The sequence below is a fragment of the Filicampus tigris genome, chromosome 2 (genome assembly GCF_054856515.1).
Source record: "Filicampus tigris isolate MCC_2025a chromosome 2, RoL_Ftig_1.0, whole genome shotgun sequence".
NCBI lineage: Eukaryota > Metazoa > Chordata > Actinopteri > Syngnathiformes > Syngnathidae > Filicampus > Filicampus tigris.
The window spans coordinates 29,118,419-29,133,023 of NC_141218.1; the positions used below are offsets into that span (position 1 = coordinate 29,118,419).

A 14,605-nucleotide genomic window follows, 5' to 3' on the forward strand; every position below is an offset into this window, starting at 1 on the left:
CCGTTTTTCGTCTGTAGTCCGTCTTTACCGGTAGTCTATTTTTCACGGCGAGGCTTTGATGGCCGCGACAAGGAACAATATTTAGTTGTTGTTGCTTGGGGGACAGATTTGAGTGAGGGACCATGCTGTGAACAGGCTTCCATGGCTTCACTGTGAGTCACTCTTTCTGTTCCAGTGAAGGGGGTGCTATTGAAGCTTGAGTTGGAATCACTGACGGAAGCCAGTTTAAAATCAGCGGCGGACTGGCCTATAGGCGGGTAGTATTCCCCCCCCCCCCCCGAAAAAAAGTGATGACAGAAGGCTACCCACGCTGCACACAGATGACGAGTAACGGACGCTCAATTTTTTATTTAATTTGTTCCATTACTTTTGGTTCCTTAAAAAATGGGAGGCATATATCCAAGATGTTGTAATTCCTACACTATTCACCTGATTTCAAATTAAAGTAGAATGTCTGCACGTAAAGTACATCTGTTCTTTTGTGTGCGCCCACACACACATGCATACAATACATACACATGCACACGCATTCGCACAAACGCACGCATATACTCACACACACGCACACCCCTGCACACGCACTCGCACACACACTCTTGTAAGAGACAGGGGAAAATTAAATTCAGAAAAGTTGCATCACCATGGAAACACACACGCACGCACACCCCGACACACACACGCCGAAGTGATGTAAATGTTGTACGATTAAATTAAATACCATTATCAAAATGAACAGAGCTTTGGAAACATCACACCCCCAAAGTCCCACAGGAGGTGCTACTCTGTCAGGACCGCAGTCTCGTTGGGGCGGGAACCAGAATCAGAACTGGTTTGGCCTCTGTCCACCAGTCTCCCTTGGTTGCTTTGGACCTGGGCCAGGTCATCGCCGCACACTGTTCCTGCATATGGGCTTGGCGGAGGTGTGTGACGGCGCGTCACAAGCAGGACTCTGCGTGGTCGTGCATCATTTTCTTCTCCTGCCCTGCGTGGTTCCCGTTGTGAAGCACAGAATACCTGGCACGCACCACATAAAGAAAGGCACAACATTCATCAATAATTCAAGTCACAAACATACGGTGGCTAGCTAGCATGTGAAGTTGAGGGAGCGGTACACAGTTCCATTCAGTGCAGTGCATCTACTTGCCCATTGTCCCAAACAGATGCACTCATCTAACACTATACATTAAATGGGTCACACAGGATACACATTAAAGTCCTTTGCTCACAAAGCATAGGTCAATATGACTCTGGCTGACAGTATCGAGCTCACAGGAATGGGGACAAAAACTGTACGTACTAACACTAACTGATATTTACCCAAGTCAGTCACTTAGTACCTAGTTCAGTCAGTCACTCATTCATGAATTAGTTTACTATCTCATAAATTCACTAACTCATATCTCACTCATTCGCTTGTATCACATACTTTCACTCATATCACTCACGAGAAACTAAACAACACTCACCTACTCATGAAATTACCTTCTTTCCTCCACAACTTACTCGCACAGCCACAACTCACTCACTCACTCACTCACTCACTCACTCACTCACTCACTCACTCACTCACTCACTCACTCACTCACTCACTCACTCACTCATCTGTGTGAAGTTGCGCTGAAAAGCAACAGAAATGACGATGACTGCGGTGCAGTCTTGTTATTCCTACACCCGTGGAAAACCATGAACGCATCACGCATTGGATTTAAAGGGGAAGTCAAGCCAAACATATTTTTTTCAAGAATGGTTATATGCAAGACCACTAGTTGAAAGAAGGCATTCATAAATATTGCGTTTGTGGAATAAGAGTTAATCCACCCATTTTTAGCCATATCTGGGGGGGCCATTTTGTCACTTCTGTCGACTGAAAATCACAAATACTCAGGGCTCAGGTAATGAACAATCACGGCTCAAATGTTTTCTGAAGCTGAGCCGTGATTGGTCGTTACCTGAGCCCTGAGCAGTTGTGATGTCATTTTCAGTCAACAGAAGTGAGAATATATCTGCCCCATGGGATGGCTAAAAGAGGGGTGGATTTTGCTGCTTAGCTCATATTCCACAAACGCAATATTAATCAGAATGCCGTGTTTCAACTAATGGGCCGGCTAGGAACATATTCCTGAAAAAAATGTGTTTGGGTTGATTTTCCTTAATGAGGGACAACAGAGGGAAAACTTTCTACTACTTGAATGAGTGTGCTTGTATGTATGTGCGTGCGTGCCTGTGTGTGTGTTGAGCATCTCCCAGTAGATTAGAGGTTCATTAATTCCGGATGAGTGACAGCCGTGACGCACCATTACACAACTAATCACTTTCAGGAGAGATTCTGAGCGTGTATGTGTGTGTGTATTTGGGTGCGCATGCGTGTATGTGTGAGTGCACGTGTGCTCAGCAACCATGACGGCATCCAATGAAGCATTAGCAGGTCAACACCCTAACTTGTTAGCTTGAAGTTCAAGTAAACAAATGCAAAGCGTGCACTTTGTGTACTATTTGATGTGTTGGAAGGGCAACAATCAAATTTGCGTTTACTGGAACAGTTTTTTTTTTGTGTGTTTAATGTGACCACAGTAATAAGCAACAATTATGCCCAAACGTCACCATACAGTGTACAGTATGTGCTCAAAATAAACCCCACTCGGTTAACTGTAGAGTACATTTTTAAGCCTTTCGTTAGCTGGTCAAATGCTGTTTATAATGTTGATGGTAAAAATGTACATCAGTCACCAAAGTGTACTACAATTCAAATGCTTCTCTATGCATTTAATGAGTTTTGTTGTCAAACGTGCATCAGTCACTACTGTAGAAAGTTATTCCAAATCTGTTTTCTTTTGTATGCATTCAAGTTTTCATGTGATTGGCACCAGTCGCTACAGTGAAAAGCTATTCAAAAGCTGTTTCATTCAATATAATTCAATATGTTGAAAACTAATGTTTAAAAATGTTCAGTGTTTTGGTTTCAAATGTTTTGTGTTCAAAAAATATATACACATATGTATTTTATTGGAAGTACCTTAATAGGCAGAGCTGGGCATTTTCCCCAAAATTGAGCATCCATTATTCATCATCCGTCTGCAGCGTGGGTGCCTTTGCACTGTCCGTCATTCCCCCTTTTTTCTGGGGGGAATAGTACCCGTCTATAGGCCGGTCCGCCTCTAATTTTAAATGGCTGTCCATCGGTGAATCCGACTGAACTTTCACTCGCCACCCGCTGGATGATATTTTAACAGAAATAGTGACTCACTGCACATTGGAAGCCTGTTCACTGCCCTGGTCCCTCACTCAAATCTGTCCCCCAAGCAACAACAACTCATTATTTTCGATCCCCGCGCTCGCCGCGGCCATTGAAGCCTTGCCACAAAAAATAATGAGGGACTGCAGACAAATGGCGGACTAAATAAACGGGTTTCCATCTATGCTTAATCCGTCTAATTTCCCATTTTCCCCGTCATTCGTCAACCATCAGCAAAACGGGCATCACATAGACAGAATGCCCAGCTCTGTTAATAAGTATCACAATAGTTTTTGGAATGAAGAAAAACACATACAGATAGAAAACAAACACATTGGCCCTAAAATAGTAACTATGAATCAGAATTGCAGACTTCCTGTGTCTGTTCAGGTATAGCTTTTTGAGACTTTTGTGGGTGTACTTATGATAGACATGCCTACCAAATTTCATTTTGCTGAGTGAAACTAGCCTCAGGGGGTTGAATTTCATACAAAATTGAGGGACAAACAGAGGTGATCCAAGTTTAAATGTCAAAACAAGTTCTTGTTACTTTTTGGCCATGGCTTCTTTTTTTGTTGGTCTACTCATCGTAGCCATGGCTATCAGATTTCATGTTGCTAAGGGAATTTGGCTTTGGCGACTGATTTCTTTTTTCAAATCCTGTTGAGCACAAGCAAATGAGTCAAGCGATCCTAAAAGGGCCGCTTCAAATGAAAACAACAGACCTCCGTTGTCATTCCAGGCATGGCTTCCTGAGACTTTTTTGTGTCTACATGTGAAAGATGCGGCTCCCAAAATCCAACGTTACTAAGTCCAACCAATTTCGGGGGGCTGTATTTTCAAATCATGTCAAGCGGAGTAACCAGCCTGCCTGCTTGGTTAGAAGAAATGTTCATATTTTGACACTGGCCATCTTCAATCACAAGACAGGATGTGATGATGAACATGGACCTTCATCTTCAGCACCACAGACAAAGCAAACAGAGCAGAAAGCTCCAGGAGCTGAGCTAAACTGCTTTACTTGCAATCACACTGCATCCAAGCTTCAGCGTTGCCCCCGGCAACAAGCGCTCCTCAAAAAAGAACCATTTGTGCCATTAAATGTGACGCTTGGTGCCTTTTACCCTTTTTCAACTAGCCAGCGGGGGCACACATGCATGGGCACACACACGCGTACCCGCGCACACAGAGCAACCAATAACCCAATCAATTAAAATAGTTTGGTATTTGACATCAATAGGATGCACACAGGATGCATAGGATGCTCGGAACACGTTAAGATGCTAAGGTAGAATAGCGTGCAGATGGCAGAGAAAAGCTCAACAGGATGGTTTGTCTCTTAAAGGCCACTTTAATTCCTGGTTGAGGCTAAGTTTATCAAACATTTGCAAATTACCTTGAGACACAGTTTAGGTTACATATATGCAATAGACATTCTATGACACACTGGCACATATGCACACACGCGCGCACGCACACTCCGAAGTGTCGAACAAAATCCGTCTCTGTGGATTCTCCTCCTCATCCTGTGGCGTAGGCGTGGGGTGCGGGCGGGGTTTGGACACGTGGCCGCTCAGCTGTGTGCATACTGCAGTACCATTCAAAGAGCTATGACCACGGGCACTCACTTATAGCTCTGAAAATGGCGCTGCGATCTGCAACAGAGGCTCGTCGGGCAACCGGTGGTTTCATTCCCGCAAAAGCGTGTGCGTGTGCACACACGTGCGCACACACACACACACAGAATTATGCTTCATAGTGGCAAAAACATAACAAAACTGTTTTTGTACATAGCACACAGACATCAACAATTGTACACTGGTATTGGGACTACAGATGCATTATTTACTTTTCATGTAGTCCATTCTCTAAGTAGGCTACAGGTTAGTTGTATTTAACTTTAAGGTGAGTACAATACATTGCATTTCTTTATCTCCTTTAACAATCTTTAACAACTGTTTTTAAACATTTATGTAAATACATTTTTATTCAAAGCGGAATTCAACCCAAACATATTTTTTTCAAGAATATGCTCCCACAGACCCACTAGTTGAAACACGGCATTCTGATAAATATTACGTTTGTGGAATAAGTGTTAATCCACTCGTTTTTAGCCATCTCAGGGGGCGGCCATTTTGTCTTCTGTCGACTGAAAATGACATCACAACTGCTCACAACGACCAATCACGGTTCAGATTCAGAAAACAGGTCAGGAGTGATTGGTAGTAAAAATAAGTGCATTTTGCTGCTTAATTTATATTCCACAAACGCAAAATTAATCAGAATGCTGTGTTTCAACTCGTGGGCCTGCTGGCAACATATTCTTGAAAAAAATATGTTTGGGTTGACTTCTGCTTTAATTGCTATGGAATACATTTTGATGAAATAATTGAATTGTTACATCATCATTACACTTACAGTATTTACTTTCCTATATGTATGTGTGAATGTTCTCACTGTCCATAATGTTAATGTCTTACAATTAGGGTTGAGCTACATTTCGGTGATACGGTATCCCGCGGTACCTAAAAATAACAACGGTGTCACTCTCATCTCCGTCATAAAAAAATGCAGCGCATGAGGACCTAATATGTAATAAAATCTTATTTTTTGATACCACATACTTAGCAACCCTAACCTTAATTTACCCTAAACCCTAATCCCAAATTACCCTAATCCTCAAACACAACACTAATTCTAACGAACCCAAATGAAAAACGTCAACCAATCAACAGAGACCATCAAGAAAGCAAATATAATGGCGCCTTGAGATAGAAGTAGAATTCGTTCCATGACCACGTTTATAACTCGAAACAGAATCAGTATCTGATAATCCTCTTCCCTCTTTAAAACAAATGGAAATGTCATGAATCTGTTCCAATCCCCCCCCCAAAGAATAACAAAAACCCTTGAAATGCGTGTTACCCATAATATCCATCCTCCATATTATCCTACTTTGTAAAAACATTCCTTCATTGAATTGATAATAATTGAATAGCATTGGGAAGAGCCATTTTTGTCACACGGCATCATTGAATGGCCATTGTGCTGCTCTTTCTGGTGTGGCCATCTGGGGGCAGTATAAAATAGACAGAAGGATATACTGTTCAATGAGACCTCAACTCCTCTCAGCTCATCAGTACGGCAAGAACATCAGGGGTTCTTCACACAGGATAAAGAATACGACAGTGAGTTCTGTTATATTGTCTTTCTACGTGTGTTGCTTCACTGTTAGTGGTTCAGTCAATTGCTTTAAGTTATATAGCACCGCAACATTGATGCTGAATAGGGTTAGCATTAAGATAGAGGACTGAAAGGATGTTGTTTTATGTTTAGTTTGACAGTAAACTTCAACTGGGAGTGGCAATAAACAGCTTGAAGCCTCTTTTTGAAGACCTGTCCACTATGTGCTATGTATTCATAACTATGAAATCTAACAGAGAACTTGTTTTGTATTCATTTACCCTGACCCAAATTTACCACAATTCCCAAAACTTTCATTACCCCAAACCTAATTTATCCAAATTTACTCGAATCCAACTCTAATCCTATTTAGCACGATTGATCGACAAATGTAACCATTTAAGAGCTATGGGCAAGACACTGGGCTCATATCAAATTCAATGGGAGACATTTTGCCCGGTGGGGGGGGGTGATGGTGTAATTAATAAGGCATAATTGTATGAATGTTGGTTCATCATGACGGAGGATTTAGGAGCCCCTTGAGGTCAGCAAAAAGCAATCATGACGCACACATTAATCACACTTAAGTTTGTCTTTGTGCACATTCTCGCCCTTACTTTGTTAGATTCAATGGTCACAAAAAAGTGTTGACACAGAATAAACACACCACCCGCCCTCTTGCTAACTCATCGAATTTCCTTTCTCATGTGATTAATAGACACCATTATGCAGTATTTTTGTATTTAATAAACGATTTTGCACTTGGTGATTTGCCCTTGACGGATTTAAATGTGTACAATGTCATGTCATGTCATCTTCCAAACCGCTTATCCTATATAGGGTCGCGGGGAGTTGCTGGAGCCTATCCCAGCCGTCAATGGGCGAAGGCAGACTACACCCCGAACTGGTCGCCAGCCAGTCGCAGGGCACACATAGACACTGTCACTGAGCGGGAATCGATCCCACGCTGCCCGCACACAACTCAGGCGTGTGTACCACTACACTATCAGCGGACTAAATGTGTACAATAAATTAAAATAACATAAGACAAAAAAAAAATCAATTCAAATGTAAGTATTCACCTTGAATATTCAATACAATTATCAAAGTAAAAAACAACAACCTAGTCTTGTCCTAGTGGAATTAAAATGAGCAAGTACAATACAATTAATCAGCAATATATACATATTGAAATAAAATTCCTTTATTCCCTTTGAACGATTGCGATTAGTACAATAAATAAAATGAAAACAATAAAAGTAAGTGTTATAATAATACAATTGATAAAATGGCATTTTGTTTTAAAATGTTTAGTTTTGAAATTCATTTTGGTGAGCAACTTTTATAAACAAAGCATTTAGATTTGAATTTCCTGCAAGTTTTGACACGCTGTCGCACCGGGTAAAGATGATATTCACTCAGATTTTATTTAATCGGTAATTGATGTCAATAGGAAAGAGATGTGTGTGCGTGTGTGTGTGCGCCAGACTCACTTGAGCGAGCGAGCGAGCGAGTGAGCCTGCAGGTGAGGCTTAGAGCGGCTAGACAGGCACTGGCCTGGTGTTGCACAACCAGAGCAGCAGTTTGGAGGCAGAGCAGCAGCTGCTGGAGACACGAGCAGGGAGGACGAGGAAGAGGAGGAAGAAGAGGAGGTGGACAAAGAGGTGGGACGTGATGAAGGGGGAAATTTGGGTGAGAGATGAAAAAGGATGCAAGCAAACGTAAAAACGGGTGTTGATGTGCAAAATATGAGGAGAGGAAATGAAAGGATGGAGGAAAAGTGGAAGGAAAATAAATAGACAGATGGCAGGCAGAGACAGTGCAGACGGTGGAAAAAAAGCAAACGAAAACAAAATGTCACAATAGGTTTTGGATGAGGAAAGGGAGAATGGAAGTGAAATGGGGGAAGTAAAAAAATAGAGGGAAAATAAAGTGTTGAAAGAAGAATAAAGAGTGGGGTTGGTGGGGGGAGGGATAGCGAGGAAGGGGAAGAAGGATAGAAGGAAAGGGATGATGGAAGGCAGAAGAGGAATTCAAGTGGGGAGGCAAAAGGGAGACGAGGGGTAAAGAAGGAAACAGTGTGAGATGGAAAGAGGGATAAATTGCGAAGGAGGTGTAGGAAGAAGGAAAAAGAGTGGGGGATAGATGGGAGAGAGGGATGACAGAAGGGATAAAGAGAAGAGGATGGATAAGAAGATGGGAAGGAGGGAGAGGCACAAGAAAGAAAGGAGGATGAAATAGGGAAGGGGGAGAAGAACAAGGTTAAAGTTCACACGTACAGTCGACCAATCAGAGAGCAGATGTGTATTTGCATTGCAGAGATTGCTAGCTAGACATGTGCGATATCGATTCCTCTATTAAAGATCCAACTCATGCAAATGTATCCTCAGAGAAACTTGTCCGATGGGAATGTGAATTTAGAAAATTGTGAAACATTATGAGAGCAAATTTTTAGAGAACCAAAAGTTGCAAGAACTTAGAAATAAACTTAACATAAATTTACAAAACACAAATTTACTAGTAAAAATGTAGATAACATATGTTCAGAGCGAAAATAACAAAAACCTTTAATATCAAATTCAACAAAAACTTAGAGGCACAACTTTCACATAAAAAGTTGCTCTTTGCTGTTTTAGTGTGTTGAAATCTACAGCAAAATGTTTGAGAGAAACAGCTATGGTATGTGTATTCGCGACGCATGTTTGTGTGTGCATGCGTGTGTGTGCATGAGCATGACTTGTTGTGATTGGCAGCCGAGAGCAACATTTCCTGTTAGGATTTTTCTCTTTGCTTTTGTTTACGTCTGCAAGACATTGTTATCCACACATACACATGTACATGCGCGCATGCACACACACACAAACACCCCCCCCCCACACACACACACACAAACACGCTCTAAACACTGCCGGAGACAAAAAGGTCAAACATGCATTTTGCAGCCAAATATATACAAATAATAGTCAGAAAATGTCAAATATTTTTAATTAAGACCACCACTAAATTCCTATGTGGGATTTGACAATAAAATATTTAAAAAAAACAACGTGTGGTTAGTGACTGGTCAGCGAGGAACATCTGCGGGAAGTTGAAACAACAACAACAACAACAACAATTTCCTCACATAAAACCAAGGAAAAAAGACAGTTTTAGGCCCTAAAACTATTAAGACCTAAGACCATTCATCCAAGTACAAATAAAAATAATCCCAAATCTTAAATTCAAACTAGGACCGTAAATCCAAATCATTGAATTAAAATCAAAATCAAATTAATTCATCAAACATTCATTTATTCATTCATTAAATTCAAATCAAATAAAGCGCTAAAAGTAAGGCCTTTAGTACAAGAAACCCCAGATCCAGTCCTCAAATCCAACACTTTAAATCCAATGCCTTGAAGCTAAGACCTTGAATCCAAGGCTTTGAACATCGCTCTTTAAAAACAATGCCTTTAAAAGGCAAAAATTTAAATCCAAGTCCTTAAAATTAAAAACTTAACCACCATGTGACCTGTTGTTCAATTCTCGATTATTTTAACCACTGGTTAACCCCTAACCGCCGGTTAAATTCTTAACCCGACGTTAGCTAACCGAGTGTTAAATATGCGTTGTTCAAAACATGGTTAGTCACATTGTTAGTTAATGGCAGCGTCAAAGTTAAACGCATGCTTAACCAATATATTCCACAATTCCTCATTTTGTTTACTTACGGTTTTGTGAAAAAATGGATGGACAAACGATCCGAGCAATATTTTTCAGTGTTTTTGTAAACAAGCGATGAAGCATGAACAAATACGTATACAGTACCTAAACACGTGAAATCATTACCACTGACCTTGCTGATCAATGTTATTGGTTTCTTCGTCTAAAATATTAAATATGCATGCGTGTAATACGGTAATAAGTGCAACTGGGTGGCGCTTAGTAACGACCACACTGGAGAGTATCTTCTAAAACTGGCCTGGCCAACCCGCGGCTCTTGAGCCGGTTTCATGCGGCTCCTGAAACCCTTTTGGTGCGGTAAAAGTTCCTTCTATCTCACTGGTCTTGTTTTGCTGCAAGATAATGAGCAGTTCTTCTTAAAATGTAATTTTGCTCAGCAGGGTGGCATTTCAGCGTCTCCCTTCCGGGTTTGTGTTACGCAGCCAATGCCTGTGCAATACAGGCACCTGATTGGCTGTAACCAACCTGATAATGTGACGCGTCTGGACAAATACACTGACGATTAGCCGACTGGAGCATGTGACATTTATTCCGCCAACTACATAAACAAATGCCAGTGTGCGCTTGGAGTTACAGAACATTGATCTTCCGATTAAAAAAACATAACTGATGTGAATTGAACCACACGTTGATTATGGGCACTTTCAACGCATTCAGTCCCTCGCGGGCTACCCCCTGTGTTCCCGTGCCTTCGCATGTCACTGTATCACCGTGATGTGCCGTTGTCTGGTGGGGAGCGGTTGAGCGGTTGAGCTTCGCCTGACTTCCACCTCTTGCCTCAGACAACACAGAGATAAGTTGCCCTCCAAATTTAAGCATCACATTGTAAAAGAAACTTAACAAGGTGACTATTTTATTTATTGTTACTTGGCTTTTTCAATACCTGTTGCCCAATTTATTTAGAGTGTTCCTGTGTTTCTGACTTGATAAGCAAATGAATCACTGGCAGTAGGCAGTATCAAATTTCTAATGCTGTAAATAAGAAATATGATACTGTCAAATCAGCAAACTTTCTACCGTGAACTTTCCAGCAATACAGTGAGGCTTACTGCAGTGCTGTGAGCTTTCACCCGACATTGCAATAAATATCATACTGTGACATCAATACCGTAGTAAAACCAAGCCATCAGCTTTTGATATTAAGCTCAGTGATTATTATTATTTGATACAGTATGTTACAGCAGGTTTGTCTGATGAAAATGTAATTTTGGCCCTGTTAGGAAAAAAATTGGCCCGCCGCCAAACTAAGTTGCTGATCCCTGTTTAAACAAAGTGAGGAATACACTGTGTGCGAGGGCTCGTTTGAACGCGGTGATGGAAGGGATTACTTTTGGCAATCAAGGTACCAAGTGCCTGCCTAAGACGCTTTGACAAGTTGAGTAGTGTTGGCCAACCAAATACGTGATGGCAAGCCATTCAACCCGGGCATGATGAGAACCTTTCAAGGCTTGAAATCTTCAGCGGCACTTGAGTTCCCTCCATTCAAACATCAACCAGGAATGAACTTCTCAAGCACCGGTTGTTCACTTAAAGGTCAGGCAGAAAAGTAGACATTGTTGTCCCCCAAATTTATGAAGCACTCATATCAACTTGCTTGGAACATTTCACGGACTACAAACGTATACAATTATTAAAATGATCATTTTCATAAAAATAAAAAAAATCGGTTTTAATTCTATTACTAGAATTCATTTAATTATACTTAATGAACCAATTCATTAAAACAACACATTTTAAAAATCTAGGTTAAAAAATTGTTTATTTTACTAACATTTAGTATTTCATTTTCAATACATCAATTAACCAGATCTAGCTAATGAGATAAATTAATACAAAATCAATCAAAGAAAATAACAACAGACAAATCAAAACATTTTCAATTCCAAATTTGACTGAGAAAAACGGTCAAGTTAATGCAAAACCTATTCCCGCAGTGTTGATAATGTAAATGCTCAGTAGGCCTGACAAAAGAACTCCTGTTATGTGGTTTTTGCAATTTGGAAAAATGGTGACTGGAAGAGCACAAAAGCTGTTATGTGCTTGTTTTCTGTGGCTGTATTTACACATAAGGTCACCCATACTGTTCGTCTGTCCGTCTCATCCTTAACACCTGGAGACGGCCAGCACGGCCTCACAAATGATGTTCGAACAACAAAACATGACTTTTCTCGACAGCACATCTGTTGTGCCTTAAATGGTTTGTCTCTGGTTAGAGAGGCTGCACATGTACACGTGTCCGTTTCATCTTTCTCCTTGTCAATAAACAGCTGCGCTTCACGCCCAGATAGCATCTTTCCATCACGTGACGATGAATGCACGGTATGTCTTGTTGTTGTCACGCTGGAGCATGCAATTTACTCCAAGATCCAGATTGCCTTTAGAGAGTCTCTGGTTATTTAATTTTTTTATTTACAGTATTTATTTTACCAAGTGCATCGTAAAGGCTTCTTGTGAAAAGAACGAAGATTTATAGAGTCGGTGGTCACTAATCCTGTGTTGATGTACTGCTATAATGATTATAAAGTTTCACTTAGTTTCCTTGTCTGTGGGTGAACTTGTTTATTTTATTTTATTTTATGTTTTTTTTAATATTCTTTGACATAGAGCCCACCCTCAATGAATCACATACAGTCTAAGAATTATTGCTCTTGGGTTCAATGATAAACTACTTAGTAGTCAAAATGCTGCCACAGAGATATAATTCATGAATGCTGTTTGGCGTGTAAGTGGTCTACAAAGTAGAAATGCTCAAGTAAATAATATACAACATGAACAAAAGTATTGGGACACAAAGGGGTAGGAGAATAAACTCAAGTCCTTAAAAAAAAAAAAGGCTGAATTTTACAAATGGTAAATTGAGTGCTCTTATTTTTTTAAGAAAAACATCTTCAAACAATAATATTGTATTTTTTGTTAAAAAAAAAAAAAAAGCTAAAAGGCAAACACAAATACTGTCATACTGTATTTCATTGAGGAAAAAAAGTCCTCATGTTGAGAGAATAAAAACAAGTCTTTCAAGGCAAACTTTCAAGCAAAACTAACCTCATTCTTTAAAAATATGTTAACGAAGATTTTTGTAATAGGTATATTCCATAACTCGGAGCTGGTGACTTTCAAGAAAATGGAAATGGCATTGAAGTATTGACCTTTTAAAGCCGAAGGAATAGTTACTCCAACCCTGTCGGCCATCATGTTCAGCTTTTTATTTGAAAACATTGACCAGTGAGCCGGTACTACAAAGGAGATAGAACGTTTGTACATATAGTGAGACAATTTAACCATTACATCATCAAATTCCTCTCCATGAGCCATCACTTTAGCATGGTGAAGGGGTTTGCGTGTCCCAATGATCCTAGGCGCTAAGTTGTCTGGGGCTATATGTCCCTGGCAGGGTCACCCATGGCAAACAGGTCTTAGCTGAGGGACCAGACCAAGCACGGCTCGAAAGACCCCTTATGATGAAAAAAATTAATTGACCACGTTTTCCCTTGCCCGGACCGGGCCCACCTCTGGAGCCAGGCCTGGAGGTGGGGCTCGTTGGCGAGTGCCTGGTGGCTTGTACCCATGGGCACCAGCCAGGCTCAGCCCGAAAAGACAACGTGGGTCCTCATTCCCATGGGCTCACCACTGGTGGGATGGGCCAAAGGGGTTGGGTGCCGTGTGAGTTGGGTGCCGTGTGAGCTGGGCGCCGGTTATAGGCAGGGACCTTGGCGGTCCGACTAGGTTCTTGGGACATGGAATGTCACCTCTCTGGCAGGGAAGGAGCCCGAGCTGGTGTGTGAGGCTGCGAAGTTCCGACTAGATATAGTCGGGCTAACCTCCACACACAGCTTGGACTCTGCTACCAGTCCTCTCAAGAGGGGTTGAACACTCTTCCACTCTGGGAGATGCCCAAGGTGAGAGGCGCCGCGCTGGTGTGGGCATACTTATTGCCCCCCGGCTTGACGCCTGTACATTGGGGTTTAGACGAGATGGTAGCCTCCCTCCGCCTTACTGGAAGGGCGTGATTGGGAGGAAGTTCTGAACCCGAGTGGTGTTCTGTCACTGGACTTCTGTGTTCGCCACGGATTGTCCATAACGAACACCATGTTCAAACATAAGTGTGTCCACATGTGCACCTGGCACCAGGACACCTTAGGCCGCAGTTCGATGATCGATTTTGTATTGGTATCATTGGATTTGCGCCCGCATGTTTTGGACACTCGGGTGAGGAGAGGGGCGGAGCTGTCAAATGATCACCATCTGGTGGTGGGTTGGCTCCGATGGTGGGGAAGATGCCGGTTCGACCTGGCAGACCCAAACGTATTGTGAGGGTTACTGGGAACGTCTGGCAGAATCCCCTGTCAGAAGGAGTTTCAACTCCCACCTCCGGCAGAACTTTCCCCACGGGGCAGGCGGGGACATTGAGTCCAAGTTGACTATGTTTCGTGCCTCCATTGTTGAAACGGCCGATCTGCGCTGTGGCCG

The 14,605-nt window shown here is 41.7% G+C and overlaps 1 protein-coding gene across 2 annotated transcripts in view; it reads right to left on the minus strand.

Moving 5' to 3' along the window:
• Positions 1 to 284: 284 nt before the first annotated feature.
• Positions 285 to 14,605, minus strand: part of htr4 (5-hydroxytryptamine receptor 4) — a 99,988-nt gene continuing 85,667 nt past the window's right edge. For both annotated transcript variants that reach the window (XM_086020111.1, XM_086020103.1), the window contains exon 7: positions 285 to 1,014. In XM_086020111.1, coding sequence (XP_085876237.1) covers positions 936 to 1,014 — 79 coding nt within the window. In that variant the 3' untranslated portion in view covers positions 285 to 935. The remainder of the gene's footprint in view (positions 1,015 to 14,605) is intronic.